General features: G+C 31.9%; 1 protein-coding gene across 1 annotated transcript; it reads right to left on the bottom strand.

Moving 5' to 3' along the window:
- Nucleotides 1-1,537: 1,537 nt before the first annotated feature.
- On the bottom strand, nucleotides 1,538-5,057 carry LOC134696837 (cyclic GMP-AMP synthase-like). Its single transcript, XM_063558790.1, has 3 exons — nucleotides 5,051-5,057; nucleotides 2,557-3,522; nucleotides 1,538-1,935 (listed from the first exon to the last, which is right to left on the bottom strand). Exons 1-3 carry the CDS (start codon nucleotides 5,055-5,057, stop codon nucleotides 1,565-1,567), a joined length of 1,344 nt encoding a protein of 447 aa, XP_063414860.1. The 3' UTR covers nucleotides 1,538-1,564.
- Between the last annotated feature and the right edge of the window lie 14,325 nt (nucleotides 5,058-19,382).

The following is a 19,382-nucleotide window of genomic DNA, read 5'->3' as shown; positions in this document are numbered from 1 at the left end:
AATAAATATGTTTAGCATAATTATAGATATCCAATACCTTACCGATATCGTTTAGTAAACTAGACAGTTTGAATATAAGTAACCTGCTATAACACTTTTTTACCGATATCTTAAATGAAGCTTATTAATATGGTCCAGTTTTATGAAATGTGGAGTAAATCAGAGAAGAACAGAGATTATGACAGTATTTGTCACCAACTGCTTAATTACAGATTCCTTGTTTTTCGTAAAGGAATACAATGGACGTGGTTGAGTTAAACATGTGTCCCATATTTTGCCTCACTTGGACTTGTATCAATTATTGGTAATGCAAATGCCATGTACTAGCCACATTAACCTGTGTGTTACAACATAACAAACAAACAACTTGTGAAATGAGGTGGAAAAGGGTTGGCCTAAAACTGAAGTATAATCAGCACAAAAGCAAAAAATGAAAATACAGAATACATCAATTACCAATATAGGAGTAGTAACGGAAGGTCTTATTGCAACTTAAAAGTAAATCATGGTCTTTTCCAAGTAACATATATTGAAAAGATAAAATAAAGTATGTAGAACGTCATTACGTTTACTAAATCATGAACGTACATTGTACGGGTGGGCTTTTAATCCTTTATCAGAAAGTGACATTTAGTATTACTTTGTTCTATAACTTGTTTTTCCAAGTAGGAAAATTGTTTTGGGAATTTCGTTAAAATGTCCTTGTGTTTGTCATGTGTGTTACATTGATCAACCTTTGTTTTGTTAGTAGAGATTAACGTGCATTTTATATAAAGATTTCAATGTGTGTGATATAAAAACTCAACAACAAATGATGGTGAACTTGAAAAAATTGTTTTAGATTATATACAAATTGAGAACTCTTCTAAAATAACGTACCTGCCATTTTGTTTGCCCAATTTAGTGAGGTATTTCAATTTCGTTTTAAATCTACTTCGTTTCTATTTTTAACCAATAATCAAATAGAAAATGGTGTTTTAAAAGGACAAAAAAATACACAAATATTAAAAATGACAAACATACACATTCATACTAGTCATTACAGGTGAATATGCCAACAAAGAATATTAGAGTACACCAAGCTAGGTAAAAGAAAGACAACTCATCCAAATAAATGTGTTACTAGTGTCTGCAAATTGCTTAATTCGGTATTTAAACGGCGAGTTTCTTATTATTTATCTTAAAATTTACTTTCACTAGTGAACACATTTACTTCTTGCATTTTGTTATTCTTTATAAAGGCTTTTCGTCCTGTTTAAAGCGAAGTTATCTATTGTGTTTGTTTTTAACAAATTAACTAAAAAACTAAGGGGGATATATATATGGGAGAATATTCTTCATTTTTTCATGGAAAAGTTATGAATAGAGTTTAATTTCACTTTCAAATGGTTACAACAATCAACATTTACGATATCCCACTTGAACAGAATTCCTAGTTTTTAAGATTTGTACTTAACAAAATATACAGATGAATAAAATCAAAATAAATCATTTTAATAGAAATAAATTTCTGTGAAATATGTTGACACGTCTTTTACAAAATGTTCAACTGAATGCACAAATATTACAACGAGTTCATAAGTGTAAGTCTCTTTACAGAAGTGTTATATTTTTGATCCGGCTCTATTTGAGCTGACTGCATAAATGCTTGTTGTGCGGATTCACTGTCTCCAAGTAGTTGTAAAGCTATACCGAGAATTTTGTAGGATTCAGAATGAAACAATTTCTCATTTTCAATAAAATAGCTTTCATCTATAATAACTTGTAAAGTTTGTAGGCAATCCTGACATTGTCTGACATTATTGAGATGATAATGACATAATATTTTTAGAAAATAAGCATACACTATAGAGGAAATACGATATAGTTTTTGTTTCACTTCCATTTGTAGTTCATTTGGTATAAGCCCAGAGTTTATTTTAAATGTCAGATTATCTATAAGAATGATTTTCCACAAATGTACAACACTTGTTTTCTTGAAAAATTGCATGTCGGACAATCGAAAACGACTATCCGACATATCCATGAAGCGGCATACTTTTTCAGAGGTACATTTCGATATAGAATATACGATGATTTGTAACGCATTACTATACTGTTTTACTTTATAGAAAAACGAAGCTAACATCAGCCATCCTGAAACACTGTCATGATAAATATTTTGCAGGAGAGTACAAAGACAGGATTTGTATTGTTTATATTGATATTTATTACTATTTCTAGAACTACTCAGTTGAACAAACTGCGCATATTGTCCACACAACACTGACAAGTAGTATGTATTTAAGTATTTTAGTGAAGGTTGGTGACAGGAGATTATCTGATTTATTCCTCTTTGGTATTCAATAGTGTGCTGCTCATTATCATTACACATAGTATTAGCAAAATATAATAATTTTGAATAAACGGTTTTTGCTAACTCGATAGTATGCAATGTATTTGTTTCGATAGGACTCGTCCACCTTGATACATGAAAATTATATAATTGATCTGAAAATAACAAGCATCGCCATCCGTAACTATGCAGCTTATATAGTTTATTTAAAAGTATTCTACCAGCGCGTCCCTCTATTTTGTTCTCAAACAAGTTGTTTTCTGGAATGAAGTAATGTAAACAAATTGAATAGTCAACAGAATAAATCAGTCTTCTTAAACATCGCATAAAACAATGTATAAGAGTTTCTGGTTTCCATATTGATTGTGGTAATTCTTCTGATATCCAGAACATAATTGTTTTCAGGAAGTATGAACAGAGTAAATCTTCACATTCGGTGTAGGTTGATATTACATCTTTCAAAAGAATTTTCAGGAGGGCATAGCATAACAGTTGTGTATGTGTAAAAGTATTAATAAGAAATTTTTCTCCAACAGAAAAAGAAATTCGCCATTCTATATTCTCTCTTGGTGATCCCTTTACTCCTACTGGTACAAAAAGTACTCCATGTTTTATAATACTTTGTTTGACATTATAACTTGGCCATGAGTTGTTTGATCTTTTTATCCACTGTGATGCTTGTGATATCCATGTTCTACAATGTAAGCAAATAGCACTGTCAAAGTTTCCTTCTTTGTCAGATATACATGGCCCATGTATTACACTATTTGAATGACGCTCGACTGATTGTTTATATAATGTGCTCGAAAAATAATGTTTTCCATTATAATCTTCAAAGTATTCAACTGGACTTTGACTATAATTGTGTTTAACTTGCAACCGAGCGAAACCAGCTTTTACATCATCTGTTTCCATTAACAAATCTAAAGCATTTGAATTTAAAGACGTTTGGACGTTTTCATAGACCTCAATCTTTCTAATTACATACATTACATCTAAATCACTTCCTCTCATCTCAAGTCCTTCACCAAAACTTCCACTTGTGATAAAAGTGGTAAACTTTTGACTCGTCATATTATCCCTGACAGTATTCATCAATCTCAAATTCTTAACATGATTCTCTGATCCAATTATGTTCTGATACATATAACGATACAGTGCTAATGATATGGTTTTTGTCTCTATGTCTGAAATATACACGTCATAAAAAAGATTTATAATAAAATTGAGAATGGAAATGGGGAGTGTGTCAAAGAGACAACAACCCGACCAAATAAAAAACAACAGCATAGATGTATAGATTATAACATGGCCTTTTCCATATTGGCCCTGGTATCATCCCGAGACTCCCATATCGGCCTTGAGGCTTTAGCAGAGGGCCGATATGGGTCGAGGGATGATACCAGGGTCAATATGGAAAAGACATGTTATAATCTGTTCATCACATATTTAAGTTCTGCAGATTAGAGACACAAAGTACAAGTATTACAATTTAATGAAACATAACAGGTAAAATCTTAAAGTTTGTGTCACAAAAGTGTCGTTAAGGACGCAATGACGTAACGTCATTTAGAATCAGGGCACAATATCGATATACTCTTTTTTGCCCCGGGCAATTTAGAGGTTATTATGGTTATTGCATATGCAAAACCCAACGTATTCATAACAAATATGTGATAAATTATAAATACATAATCCCTGATACTGATGTTAACATAAATCTACTAGTGGTTGCAATACAATTGTTTGAACTATTTTAAAAGAGAGAAAGAAGATACCAATTTGAAAGGGATAGTCAAATATTCAAGTTAAACATAAAAAAAACATGAATAAAAACATCGCATTATTAGGAATCAAATGATTGTCGGATTTGCATTGATAATTCGTGATACTGATCAAATGGTTAAACTGTATACAAACCGACTGGCTAATAAAACTCATTATAGGTTGCACTTTGTAAATACAGCTGTTGCTCAAACCACGCCTCTTTTGTGGAGATCTTGAATATTCATAGAAAATTAATGGTTACATACTGGTTCCCAGTTATGCTCTATGTGTTCGATCTCACGGAGACATAACTTGGGAATGTTACCAGTAAATAAACATGTGCATAATGTTTACATTGAAATCTGTGGTAACCTTTCATTCGAGATAGGGATAGTTAAGAAAATTAGTGTTAGTTTAACCTCTGAGAAGTTCATGGCATATAATCATGATAAACGTTGAAAATATCCTGCACAGTCCTATATTTTGACCTTTGAAAAAAATTGTGCATATGAACTTTCAATTCTAGGATAAGATATTTTTCAAAACTTCAGAGTATAAGTGGTACAGTTTTAGTTGTAATAGGGGTTCCTACGGGAAATTGCATTGTCAATATTTACAGAAATGCAACCTATAAGGAGTAACATCTGTTCTCGTGTGTCATATTTATATTTTTTTTAAGATAAAGGAAATAAATGAATTCACGAGAGAACGGCTTCCGTTTCTCTTGAACGTAAAAAAACAATCCTTGTAGATTTCGAAAAAGAGCAGGCTATAATGCCGCTATAAGGCAGCACTCGCAACAGTAAAGTGAAATGGATTAGTATTAGTTGTAATAACTTGTTTCCTTATTCATTAAAAAGAAATATCTTTTAAACTAACGGCTTTCGTCTACTCGTGTCCAAGCAGTAGTATTTTATAGAAATTGAGACTTCTTTTAAAATTACGTACCTGCCATTTTGTTTAAGCAATTCAGTTGGGTATTTCCATTTCGTTTTAAATCTACTTTCGTTTCTATTTTTAACCAACAATCAAATAAAAAATGTTTTCTATTTTAATCAATCAGGCACGAAGAAAATATGAATATTTAAAAGGACAAACATATGCACATTTATAAACAGTACAGGTGTATAAAAAAAGAATAAAATATTAGAGGAGAGCCAGCTGGGTAAAAGAAAGACAGTTCCACTGTAAGGGAGCTACCATTTGATTATTATGGGGGGGCTAGGATGAAATTTGAAAAAAATTGGCAGGACAGCTCCCTTACAGAACTGAAATGTTTGCAGCAGGTCTGCAGCATACTTGCTGCAGGTCTGCTGCAAACAAAAAGCTTGCAGGAACCCTTTGAATAATGTTTGCAGAAGTTTGCAGCTAGCTGCGAACCTCCTGCAAACATTGCGGCTTTTTGCTGCAAGCTTGCGGCAAGTTTGCAGAAACTTTTATGTTTGCAGTAAGATTGCAGGAAACTCTAGAATTTAAGGGATGTTCGCAGCTAGATTGCAGGAATCTTTGATAATTCTATATGTTTGCAAGAACATTGCAAGAATTACATAAAACGAATGAGCATGCCCATTGGTAACTTCCTGGAAGATACAGATTTAAAATTTGAAAATGTTGAAGGTGTTTGAGTCATGTTATCATACAATGGATTAGTATTTAGGGAGTATTTTAGATTGGAAATTAATAGAAAAGTTTTCAAAGACATTTGTTGTAAGTATTGATTCTTCATAGACGTGTAAATATATGAAAGTCGTCCCCTCAATAAATACATGCATGAAGTTTTGAAAAACATTTTCAAACACGCATCAACTATAATACAGTACACGAGTCAAGAATGTTTGGAGATTATAACTTATTTTAAAATATTGTGTTGTTCTAATTCAACTTGAATTATATTAAAATGTTAATTAAAAAGCAGTATTTATTTACAAAATAAATTTCAAATAAACCTTTTATCTTATTTTAGATATGCATTCAACTCATTTTAGCACTTACTTCAACAACAAGAAATCTTAAGACTATTCTTTAAAGGAATAAACCTTTACTATGATAATTATGCAAATAATTAATTATTCGAAATATTATATGTATGTATGTAACCAAACTTTTAGAATTTACTGTGTAATAAAGATAATGTCATGTGTATACACAACATGACTTAATTGGTTAGTATTGTATAATCATTTATGTAGTTCCTACAAGTTTGCCGCAAGCTCGCAGGAGAAAAATTAATTTGAATATAAAAGTTTGCAGCAGGTCTGCTGCAAACACGCAGGAGAAAGATTAATTTGCATAAAAATGTTTGCAGCAGGTCTGCAGCAAACACGCAGCAGGTCTGCTGCAAACACGCAGGAGAAAGATTAATTTGCATAAAAATGTTTGCAGCAGGTCTGCCGCAAACACTCATTTGCATAAAAATGTTCGCAGCAGGTCTGCAGCAAACACTCATTTGCATGGTAAATTGTTTGCAGCAGACCTGCGGCGTATTTGCAGCAAACACGCTGCAAACACAGACTCTGTGTTCGCTGCAAGTCTGCAGCAACTTCGCAGCAGACCTGCAGCAACTATGTGCAGGAGGCTGATTTTTTTGTTAAGGGTCTAAGGAGTTTTGAGTAAAAAAAAAAGGCAGGATGAGACACTTGCAAAAAAAAAAAGTCAGGATGACAATTATTGTAAAAAAAGTCAGGATAAACTAGAAAAAAAAAAAAGCAGGACCGGATAGAGTGAAAAATAAAAAGGCAGGACAGAGATTACAACTAAAAAAAAATGCAGGACAAAATTTTTCATCCTAGCCCCCCCATAAAAATCAACTGGTAGCTCCCTAACATGTGTTGATAGTGGAGACAAATTGCGTCATTGTGGTATTAAAAAGGCTGATTGCTAATCATTCGTGTTAAAGTTTACTTTATCTTGTGGACATATTCACTTTCTGCATTTTGCCTTAATTTCAAAATATGAGTTATGAAGGCTTTTCGTCATGTTTTTTGACAAAGTTATTTTTAATTAATTCTTCTTTTAAACCTTCCAGAATATTCCATCGAAAAATCCCAAAACAATCCACCTACCTTAATTCTTACTTCATAACTGAATATGAAAAGATGTGATATGAGTGAGTAAAGATGTCAGTAACACTGAGACATTTGCATAAGGTGTTGTAAAACTTTTGTCATCATTTGACATGTTTGATTTAACCCCATTTCATAAAGATTGTATATCAAAAAGTGTGCATTTCGGCTAATTGGTAAATATGTGGTATCAAGTACTATAATGATGTTTTGATGACATTCCAACGAACTAGTTTTCGATCATATTCAAATTGTAGACAGTGTTTAACATCATAAAATATATTCTTCAATTCAAGACAAAACACAGCAATATTAACTCAAACATAGGGGAGTATGGTTAGTATTCTCATCTATGTTGATTTCCTTCGTACCTTTAGCTCCTAATTTTTCAAAACCTCTACCCCTCCCCCCTTAAAAAATAACCCAACAACACAACATTATGATATCATTCTATAAAAAAAAATTAAATCAAAATTTGTTCAGTCTTTTTTTCTTTTTTCTACAATTTTATAATCAATGATTTGGCTAATTATTTACAATACTTTTAGTTCTTTCACATTTAAAGTCTGTGTGTTGTTTTATAAACGCTGATGTTTGATCATTTTGCATTCTTCAATTTCGAAATAATTCATGGAAGCCATAGATTTGTTGTAAATTTACACATGGCCTGGGCCGTGATATTTGAATTTTATTCTGAGCGTTAGCGAGGGATAAAATTAACGAATATAACGGCCCAGGCCATGTGTAAATTTACAACAAATCTATAGCTTCCATGAATTATTGCGATTCTAATAGGACAAATAAATTAATTTAAATACTGAAGCGAGGGTTGGTGTGTCGTGTGTGGAGCTGTTCTTTTTTACTCCTTGATAGATAAAGCTCAAATATTCTCATACATCTTTAACTTGCATTAATTATTTCGTTGATAACCGATAGAAAAAATATGTTTAATTCTCAAACCCAATATTTCCGATTTTTAATTTACATGTTTTCTCGTAAGCTACCGTCAAATCCCAAATTGACATTTCGTAAAAAAAGGAGCTGCCATGTTGACTCGCTGAAATCAAATGCACTGGAATAAAAAACCTCAGAATTCCATTTTTATACAATATTATACGAACTTCGTTGGTTTCAATTTTTTTTTAATTTTGTGATATTGACTAAAAATTGTTTTTATACTGCAACTTAAATTAGTATATTGATATTTTTTTAAATCGTAACATAAATATCAAGCTTATTTGCATCCCTTAATGAACCCCTGATTGTAGAGAAAGTGTTCCATGATGAAATTGACATTGCACAACATATACAGTGTTACTATTTTTAGGAAATAAACAAAACTATTTGCAATACATTAATTCTTTTTATCATGCATCTGAATAAGAATAAAAGTTCTATAATGTCGTTTGTTTAATTAAAATTAGTAATACAATAAAATTGGCAAAGCGTTTGCAATGTAGGTTCAAATACATGTGGATTTACGTGGGAGGTATATTGTAACATCCATTATAATGTATATCTCTGAGTCTGCGCTAAGTATAGATATATCGAGAATTTTCACACGGTGTCGTTTACAAAGCGAAAGAAGCACGTCATATTAGAATTTTGTTTTACTTTGAAAAAAATATAGGTGTTTCCTGAATTATCCCTTTATCGTCTTTTTCACTACAAAATGTTTATAGATACAATTGAATAATCAATTTAAATGGGTTCTTAAATTTCTTGTTTACACTTTTTAAATTTAAAGATTTGGTTATTATGGTGATAAAATAACAAGTATGGGGAAGTTTAAAACACAAGCAATGACACCAAAAAAACCAAGGGGGAAGAAATGAAAGCAGTGTGAAGATGTCTGAATGTATTGGTTTTCGATCAAATTTGGATGTAGTTAAATGTAAACGGTTAATTATCACAACAAACCCAACTATTTGCTGGTAGGAACAGGTTATTCGGACTAACTGCTTCACATACGAATATGTTCGATTTTTATTTGTGAAGGTAATCCCGTCTTTCTTTTCCCAAATGTGACCTACCAAATTAAACTTAGTTACATAAGTAGATGTATAACTATGTATAACTATGATGGTCAAACGTAACCTACTGGAGCACCAAATACCAACTTAGTTCTTGAGGGGGTTCGTGTTGTTCATTCTAGTTTAGCTTTTGTGTGTTTCTGTTCCATGGCATTGTCATTTTTTTCGAAATTCGCCTCTCTTTTTCTGGAAGCAAAGATTTTCCCTCGTTAAAAGATTGTGTATCGATCAATAGACTATAAGTTTTAAAGGTATTTACTGGGAATGAACTGTTTACTTAAAGTAAAACAGCACCTACCGTATAATTAAACATTTAATTACTGCCTATTCAAACATCGGCATACACTCTTTCCTCAAAACATGAAATAAAGATATCAGCCAGCAAGTTAAAGGGAGGAAACACAAAAACAACCCGAAATAGAAAAAATCGTACATACATATCTCAGCTCCAGAGAGACCTTTATACTTATAAATAAAAAATAAACGGACAACACCATGGTTAGAAAAGAAAAGGTCACACAGACAACCAATGGTACACAAAACACAACAATCAAACTAAGGAACATATACCCCACCAAAACTTGATATCAGGTGCTCCGTAAGCGAAACAGATCCTGATCCATATGTAGCACCCGTCGTGTTGCTTATGTACCAACCCCAGTGAAAAGTCAAATTCGGTAGGTCACATTCTTGAAAAGGGAACATACCCGCTATCATCTGTGAAACGGGTATTTCATAACGGTCAAGCAACTCGTGATGGCGTCCGTAACAATTGCGAAGGAATGATTTTAACTGCACCATTTGGAACTCTTCATTTAATACCTTCATTGTGAGCAGTAACCCTCTATCAATAACATCGATTATGATTGGAGATTTCAAACCCGGGACTATCACATCAAGTGAAAGATATATACTCCGTATGCAGGAGCTGCTGGAATGCTGCTACATAGAAATGGAAAGTTCACAATTTGGCAGCCGAAATCATCTCTTTCATCATTAGGTTTTGTTTTCAACTGACCCTCATTGTCAATTTCTAAAAGTTACTCTAGACATAATGCAGACTTCGTTCTATCTGTTGTATGCTTTATCTCTAGTTTGATGGGATAGATGCGTTCAACATACTCAGCAAAGTTTGAATTATTAAGTGAAAGAACATCACCTATTTAGATTGAACTAATGGTCATTTTAAGAACATATATGTTGAGTACCTCGTGTAATATACAAGTATATTCGGTAAGTAATAATTATAAGCGGTCGGTTTGCCATTTGTTGTTTGATATTAGACATAATAATTGCCGCCAGCAGATTGATCGATATTTACAATTTCTCAGAATAATATCAAAATAAAAGGATATAAAGAAAATTACGCTTCTAGGCGCAGAATTAATGAAACAGTATGATAGTAAACATAATCCGTTTGTGGGTTTTAGTTTAAACTGTCTCTATTTTTTTAGTACTTTGTTAAAACTAAAAATAGATAATTAATCGCAAAACACAATTACTCATTACATATTTGAGGCCATTGCTAAGCTATTAGCCTATGCATAACTATTAAACATCGAACATTTCAAGTGCATACTACTGATGTCAGCACCAGATAAAATCCTACTGTATTGATTAGATATTTTAATGGAGTCAGAAGTCATCAATAGATTATATTATTCGGAAAACGAATTTCCTGAAATGTGTTCAGTGACTAGTAATCTAAAACAATTCGAACATTTCTTAGTTAAATGCATATCTTAATTTTCTCACTTTCCATTTTCTCTGGTCTGTTTAGGTTTGATGTGATTTTGTCGGGATACAGTATTTATGATATTTTCTATGTCCGCATAAAAAACACAATATTTCATTGTCCTGGTAATAATGCCCTTATTTAGAAAATAAATATTAGTATTAATAATAATCAGTTTCAGTATTATAGTTTGAATTGAATTGCCTTTTTGGCTTTTAAGATCTGAGAATACAGTTTTAAAACGTTGCTATTTTCTGCAGTTTGAGAATAATATGAGGTCAAATCATTAAAAAATGAGAAATGAAAATTAAATTTGAACTGTGCAAAGTAAATTATTACGTATGTGCTAATTAGTTTTTATCTTTTTTTCTTTCTTGTTCTTAGTAATGCATGACTATATACTTAAGCGTAGACATTTTTATATTTTCCTTTTCTTTTATATGATATAAAGAACTGAAATGTATCTATCTTTTAATCAATATGTACACCAACAGTTCAATATCTATCTTATAAAACGAATACCGACAAGTGTTAGTTATATATAAATGTCATTGAACTGGTTTGGTTTATAGACTATATTCTACTTTGAATTTAATATAAAAACTTACAAAAATGTGTATCATACTGTTTTACATCAGCAATAGATAGTCAAACATACTTTTGAGCTGGGGACAAAAGAAAGAGAAAAAAAGAGGATAAAAAAGTTTATTTTGCTACAACTGTGCTTTCTTGGTAAATAAAATTGACAGGTGAAAAAAGTGGTAAAGTAATTTAATATAAGTTGATTCCAGTACATTTTGAAAGACGTATTCCATGTGGGATTATAAGATAATGTGTCCTGTGATCATGTATCACGTCCGTCCATTGTTCAAGGGAGGACAATGGGAATGTTATTTTCAACTATAGATGTATTTCCATCTATTAATGTTATAAATAGAATAATAGTTCTATTGAATTTATTTCAATTTAAAAATGATTTGCGGAAACGTGGTTTTTTATTTATTATTTTGTTGATTGAAGTTGCATTGGGTAATAGCAAAGTATCCTTATGGCAAACCTTTAAATGTCCCTTTCAGTTCTAATGTTTTAAATGATTTTTATCAATTTTGTACACTCTTGGTTTGTAGTTAGTAGTCACGGAATTGAATATGTTTTGGAAAAATCAGAGTTCTACCCTCAAAAGAAGTTATGAAACTTTTTGTTGTTCTAATGAACAGAAGATATGGTATGATTGATTGTAATGTAGGAATGGAATATGTTTAAGAAAATACTTCCCATTATACCCCTTTATACGTATTTTGGCTTGTTTTCATTTTTACGTTTGAACATAAAACTGAGTAACAGTAAACTGAAACATTCAAATATACCAAATCACATTTTAGTTTCATATATAACCTCTTTTAAATACTAAACAGCTGTTGAAAATTGAAAGACATGAATAAGATTATATTCTGTAAAACCCGTTTAGTTTAAACATTTTTATTTATAGTGGATTGGGAAACAAGTTCTGCAACTTATATTAATCCCTTTCCACTTTGCGGATGCGAGTGTTGCCTTGTAGCGGCATTAGCCTACTCTTTTTCGAAATCTACAAGGGTGTCTTAAACGTGCTAGAGATATTGCTTTCTCTTAACACGGGTCAGCCATTTATCGTCCCCTTCCGACGGACTATCATCATACTCGCAAATGGTGTCGAGGGAGAGCCGAAAATTGAGTTCCTGAAATTTTCATCCCAAACAGGAATCGAACCAGGAACCTTTGTGTTAGTAGTCCGATGCACTAACCACTACACCACGGCTCTCTTAAACCCGTTTAATTGCCTCATTCAAAAATTTCATAAAATATGAGATTCTTTAGGTAATTTAAACAGTGTTATTGAAATGGCTAGTTAGTAAACATATTGGTTGGATATTATTATATGTAGTATGAGTGCCAATGATACAACTCTCCATCCATTTTATAATTTGTAAAATTAAACCATTATAGGTAAAGGTATACGGTCTTCAACACGGAGCCTTTGCTGACACTGAATAGCAAGCTATTAAAGGACCAAAAATGATCAAGTGTTAAACGATTCAAACGGAACAAAGAACGGTCTAATGTATAAAAAAAAAAAGAAGAGACGAGAAACATGTATTAACCACATGAACAAACGACAACCACTGAACATCACGTTCCTGACTCATAGGTCTGGGTTGTTTTTTTCTTAAAGAACGTGGATGCTGATCTTGTTTTTTTAAATGTTTTTCTAACCTTTCATATATTCATTGTTATTGTTTTTCATTATTATTTTTTATTCTATTGTGAATATTTGTTCCATCAGAAGACTGCAGTATGCAAGTTTAATTAACATTCTACTCTTATTTTCCATTAGACTGCATTATATTCAAAAGTAAAATCACAAAACTATATGAACTAAATATGAAATAATGAACTCCTAGGAAAATTCAAAACGAAAAGTCCCTTATCGAATGGCAAACTCACACAGCTCATACACATCAAACAAATTGATAACAACTTTCATACTTCTAACTTGGTACAGGCATTTTGGTAATAAATTGTGTTTTTAAAGCAAGCTAAACCTCTCACTTGCATGGCAGTCGCATCAAGTTGACAACGATGTGTGAACAAAACAAACAAACATTCAAGGTAGAAATGTCTCAAATAGACGTACAGGAGTCAACATTGTGTTATTATCTGAATCTCTATTACAACAAATATATAAGTAACAAATAAGTAAAAAAAGGCGTACAAACAAAGCACATTGACAAAACTGAAGGTCAAGAATACAAATTGACAAAGGCACTATTACACAATGACTGGTTTTAAAGGTACATAGCCACGTTCTTTATATAAAAGGAGCACGACAAGGCATATAGACACAGCAAATTAACAAAAATAAAAGACAGAATTTTTACTGTTTGTATTGGCGTTTATTTCTTATTTTTATGTTGTTTAATTGTATACACTGATCGCCTGCTGTATACTTCGTATGCAAATGTGGATTGTATTGAAGATTCGTTACAAGAAACTATCTGTTGTATTCCTCTACGATATAATATCCTGTCACTATCAACTCTGAAATAAATGTCATTGAACTATCTTTTTTTAAAGACTATCAATTCTTGTTCAAATTTGAAATAAAAGCTGACGCAAAACTTATAAGATACTATTTAGCATTGGCAATAGATAGTCAAACATGCTTTTCAATAGGTTTGTACTAGTAATAATTGGGTCTTTTTGTGACTTGGATAAAGAGGTGTCTCATTGACACTCATACCTCATTTTCTAATATCTATTTTAAGCTGGAGACATTAGGCAGAGAGAAATTCAGAAAAGATTATGCTTATAAATAGGAGCCATTAATAAAAATAACAGGTTGAAAAGGTGCTATAGTTAACTGATGCGAGTTGATTCAATATACATTTAAAAAAAAAATATTCCATTTGGGATTTTAATTTAATTTGTCCTGTATTTATCTATCATGTCCGTCAATTGTTCAGAGAGGACAATGAAAGTTGGATTTTCAATTATAGATGTAGTTCTTCCTTTTAATGTTATTAATAACAGATAAACGGAAACACAGCATGTTTTTTTAAATAAATTATTAAACGGACATATGTTTTGAAATAAACTAAATGCTTCCTCTAATTTAACATGAGAAAGTTCTTAACTTCCTTGTTTCCTGTAAAAAAAAACCAACTGATTAATGGTAAATCTCGGGAGAGGGGGGCTAGAATATGTCATTTTAAACAGCTTGAAAAAATGGGAATAGGTTGGAAAAACTATCAGACATATATGATAAGGTCCATAAAGGAGTATGGCCACAAGGGTTAAAAACGGCCCTGTCTCAGAATGTAACAAAATTACTGTAGAATGATTCCATACTAGCGTAGTTCATAAAATGATAACCATTAACTCTTTTTGTTTAATTTTTCATGGCGTCAGAAAAGACCAAGGTACAATGTGGTATTTAAGCCATTTGCGCGTAATGTTAAAATTGTTTCTTTAACTTTAACGGTCTAGTTATTTTAAAATAATTTCACCACAAGATTTATATTTACAAAATATTCGTTTCATCTCGTCCATATTTATTGTATTGTTTTTAAACTTTATTAACAGAAATTTGCAATATTAAGGTTTAAGCTGCACATAAGCGCTTCATTAATTAGTGGCCTGTATTTTCGTTTTCTGCATTGATATTAACAAAATATAAATCGATGGACTACGTAATCAAACATAATTATATAGCAAAGATTAAACATGTTAAATTAAAGTCATAAATGATTTTTTGGTCAGAAGGAATTTAGATTTAAAACTGTAAAATATCTTGGCGAGCAATGTACAGTTGTAAAGATGTATGAGGATAGTTGATCACAACGCATCTTCTTTCTTTAAATACTGTCATTATATATAACTATCATAATATATTGTATTGCAAAGTGCATGAAATATATAGTCACCTGTGAAAATGAAATCTAATTCATTTAAATGGTTCGTGAATGAATCCTTTTACATTTTCAAAAACCTAGACAAAGTTATAAATCAAATGCATTAGCGTTTTTTCCAAATTGTTATGCTCCATGATTTTTATCTTGCATTTGTTTTTTACACCATACCTTAACTAGAGGCTCGTAAGAGCCTGTGTCGCTCACCTTGGTATATGTGAATTAGACAAAGGAAACAGACAGTTCATGACAAAATTGTGTTTAGGTGATTGTGATGTGTTTGTACATTTACTTTACTGAACATTCTTGCTACTTACAATTATCACTATCTATAATGAACTTGTCCGTGTAGTTTCAGTGGAAAATGTTAGTAAAAATTTACAAATTATATGAAAATTGTTAAAAATTAATCATAAAGGACAATAACTTCTTAGGGGGTCAATTGACCATTTTGGTCATTTTGACTTATTTTTGAGTCTTAAATTGCTGTACATTATTGCTGTTTACAGTTTTAAAACTCTATCTATAATAATATTCAAGATAATAACCCAAAACAGCAAATTTTCCTTAAAATTACCAATTAAGGGGCAGCAACCAAACAACGAGTTGTCCGATTCATCTAAAATTTGAGGGCAGATAGATCTTGACCAGATAAACAATTTTACTCTTGACAGATTTGCTTTAAATGCTTTGGTTTTTGAGTTATAAGCCAAAAACTGCATTTTACCCCTATGTTCTATTTTTAGCCGTAGCAGCCATCTTGGTTTGTTTGCTCGGTCACAAAACACAATTTTTAAACTAGATAGCCTAATAATGATTCTGGCTATGTTTGGTAAAATTTGGCCCAGTAGTTTCAGAGGAGAAGATTTGTGTAAAGGTTAACTAAGATTTACCAAAAATGGTTAAAAATTGACTATAAAGGGCAATAACTCCCAAAGAGATCAAGTGACCATTTTGGTTCTGTTGATTTATTTGTAAATCTTACTTTGCTGAACATTTTTTGCTGTTTACAGTTTTTCTCTATCCATAATAATATTCAAGATAATATCCAAAAACAGCAAAATTTCCTTAAAATTACCAATTAAGGGACAGCAACCCAACAATGGGTTGTCCCATTCATCTTCAAGTTTCAGGGCAGATAGATCTTGACTAGATAAACATTTTGACTGCTTGTCAGATTTGCTCTTAATGCTTTGGTTTTTGAGTTATAAGCCAAAAACTGCATTTTACCCCTATGTTCTATTTTTAGCCGTAGCAGCCATCTTGGTTTGTTTGCTCGGTCACAAAACACAATTTTTAAACTAGATACCCCAATAATGATTCTGGCTATGTTTGGTAAAATTTGGCCTAGTGGTTTCAGAGGAGAAGATTTTTGTAAAAGTAAACTAAGATTTACGAAAAATGGTTAAAAATTAACTATAAAGGGCAATATCTCCTAAAGGGGTCAACTGACCATTTCGGTCCTGTTGACTTATTTGTAAATCTTACTTTGCTGAACATTTTTGCTGTTTACAGTTTTTCTCTATCCATAATAATATTCAAGATAATATCCAAAAACAGCAAAATTTCCTTAAAATTACCAATTTAGGGGCACAATCCCAACAATGGGTTATCCCATTCATCTTCAAATTTCTGGGCAGATAGAACTTGACTAGATAAAAAAATTGACTGATTGTCAGATTTGCTCTAAATGCTTTGGTTTTTGAATTATAAGCCAAAAACTGCATTTTACCCCTAAGTTTTATTTATAGCCATGGCGGCCATCATGGTTGGTTGGCCGGGTAAAAAAACACATTTTTAAACTAGATACCCCAAAGATGATTGTAGCCAAGTTTGGATTAGTTTGACCCTGTAGTTTCAGAGGAGAAGATTTTTGTAAAAGTTGACTAAGATTTACGAAAAATGGTTAAAAATTGACTATAAAGGGCAATATCTCCTAAAGGGGTCAACTGACCATTTTGGTCCTGTTGACTTATTTGTAAATCTTACTTTGCTGAACATTTTTGCTGTTTACAGTTTTTCTCTATCCATAATAATATTCAAGATAGTATCCAAAAACAGCAAAATTTCCTTAAAATTACCAATTCAGGGGCAGCAACCCAACAATGGTTTGTCCCATTCATCTTAAAATAATTCAGGGCAGATAGATCTTGACTAGATAAACAATTTTACCCTGTCAGATTTGCTTTAGATGCTTTGTTTTTTTAGTTATGAGCCAAAAACTGCATTTTACCCCTATGTTCTATTTTTAGCCGTAGCAGCCATCTTGGTTTGTTTGCTCGGTCACAAAACACAATTTTTAAACTAGATAGCCTAATAATGAATCTGGCTATGTTTGGTAAAATTTGGCCTAGTGGTTTCAGAGGAGAAGATTTTTGTAAAAGTAAACTAAGATTTACGAAAAATGGTTAAAAATTGACTATAAAGGGCAATATCTCCTAAAGGGGTCATTTGACCATTTTGGTCCTGTTGACTTATTTGTAAATCTTACTTTTGCTGAACATTTTTGCTGTTTACAGTTTTTCTCTATCCATAATAATATTCAAGAAAATATCCAAAAACAGCAAAATTTCCTTAAAATTACCAATTTAGGGGCAGAATCCCAACAATGGGTTGTCCCATTCATCAAAATTTTAGGGCAGATAGATCTTGACTAGATAAACAATTTGACTGCATGTCAGATTTGCTCTAAATGCTTTGGTTTTTGAGTTATAAGCCGAACACTGCATTTTACCCCTATGTTCTATTTATAGCCATGGCGGCAATCTTGATTGGTTGGCCGGGTAAAAAAACACAACTTTTAAACTAAATACCTCAAGGATGATTGTTGTAAAGTTTGGATTAGTTTGACCCTGTCGTTTCAGAGAAGAAGATTATTGTAAAAGTTAACTAAGATTTACGAAAAAGGGTTAAAAATTTACTATAAAGGGCAATAACTCCTAAAGGGGTCAATTGACCATTTTGGTCCTGTTGACTTATTTGTAAATCTTACTTTGCTGAACATCATTGCTGTTTACAGTTTATCTCCATCTTTAATAGTAATCAAGATAATAACCCAAAACAGTAAAATTTTCTTAAAATTACCAATTCAGGGGCAGCAACCCAACAATGGGTTGTCCCATTCATCTTAAAATTTTAGGGCAGATAGATCTTGACTAGATAAACAATTTGACTGCTTGTCAGATTTGCTTTAAATGCTTTGGTTTTTGAGTTATAAGCCAAACACTGCATTTTACCCCTATGTTCTATTTATAGCCATGGCGGCAATCTTGGTTGGTTGGCCGGGTAAAAAAACACAATTTTTAAACTAAATACCCCAAAGATGATTGTTGTAAAGTTTGGATTAGTTTGACCCTGTGGTTTCAGAGGAGAAGATTTTTGTAAAAGTTAACTAAGATTTACGAAAAATGGTTAAAAATTGACTATAAAGGGCAATAACTCCTGAAGGGGTCAATTGACCATTTTGGTCCTGTTGACTTATTTGTAAATCTTACTTTGCTGAACATTTTTGCTGTTTACAGTTTTTCTCTATCCATAATAATATTCAAGATAATATCCAAAAACAGCAAAATTTCCTTAAAATTACCAATTTAGGGGCAGAATCCCAACAATGGGTTGTCCCATTCATCTTCAAATTTCTGGGCAGATAGAACTTGACTAGATAAACAAATTGACTGATTGTCAGATTTGCTCTAAATGCTTTGGTTTTTGAATTATAAGCCAAAAACTGCATTTTACCCCTAAGTTTTATTTATAGCCATGGCGGCCATCATGGTTGGTTGGCCGGGTAAAAAAACACAATTTTAAACTAGATACCCCAAAGATGAGTGTAGCCAAGTTTGGATTAGTTTGACCTTGTAGTTTCAGAGGAGAAGATTTTTGTAAAAGTTGACTAAGATTTACGAAAAATGGTTAAAAATTGTGTATAAAGGGCAATATCTCCAAAAGGGGTCAACTGACCATTTTGGTTCTGTTGACTTATTTGTAAATCTTACTTTGCTG

This window comes from Mytilus trossulus, chromosome 14 (assembly GCF_036588685.1).
Source record: "Mytilus trossulus isolate FHL-02 chromosome 14, PNRI_Mtr1.1.1.hap1, whole genome shotgun sequence".
Classification (NCBI taxonomy): Eukaryota; Metazoa; Mollusca; class Bivalvia; order Mytilida; family Mytilidae; genus Mytilus; species Mytilus trossulus.
This window is presented reverse-complemented; position numbering and strand designations above follow the sequence as displayed.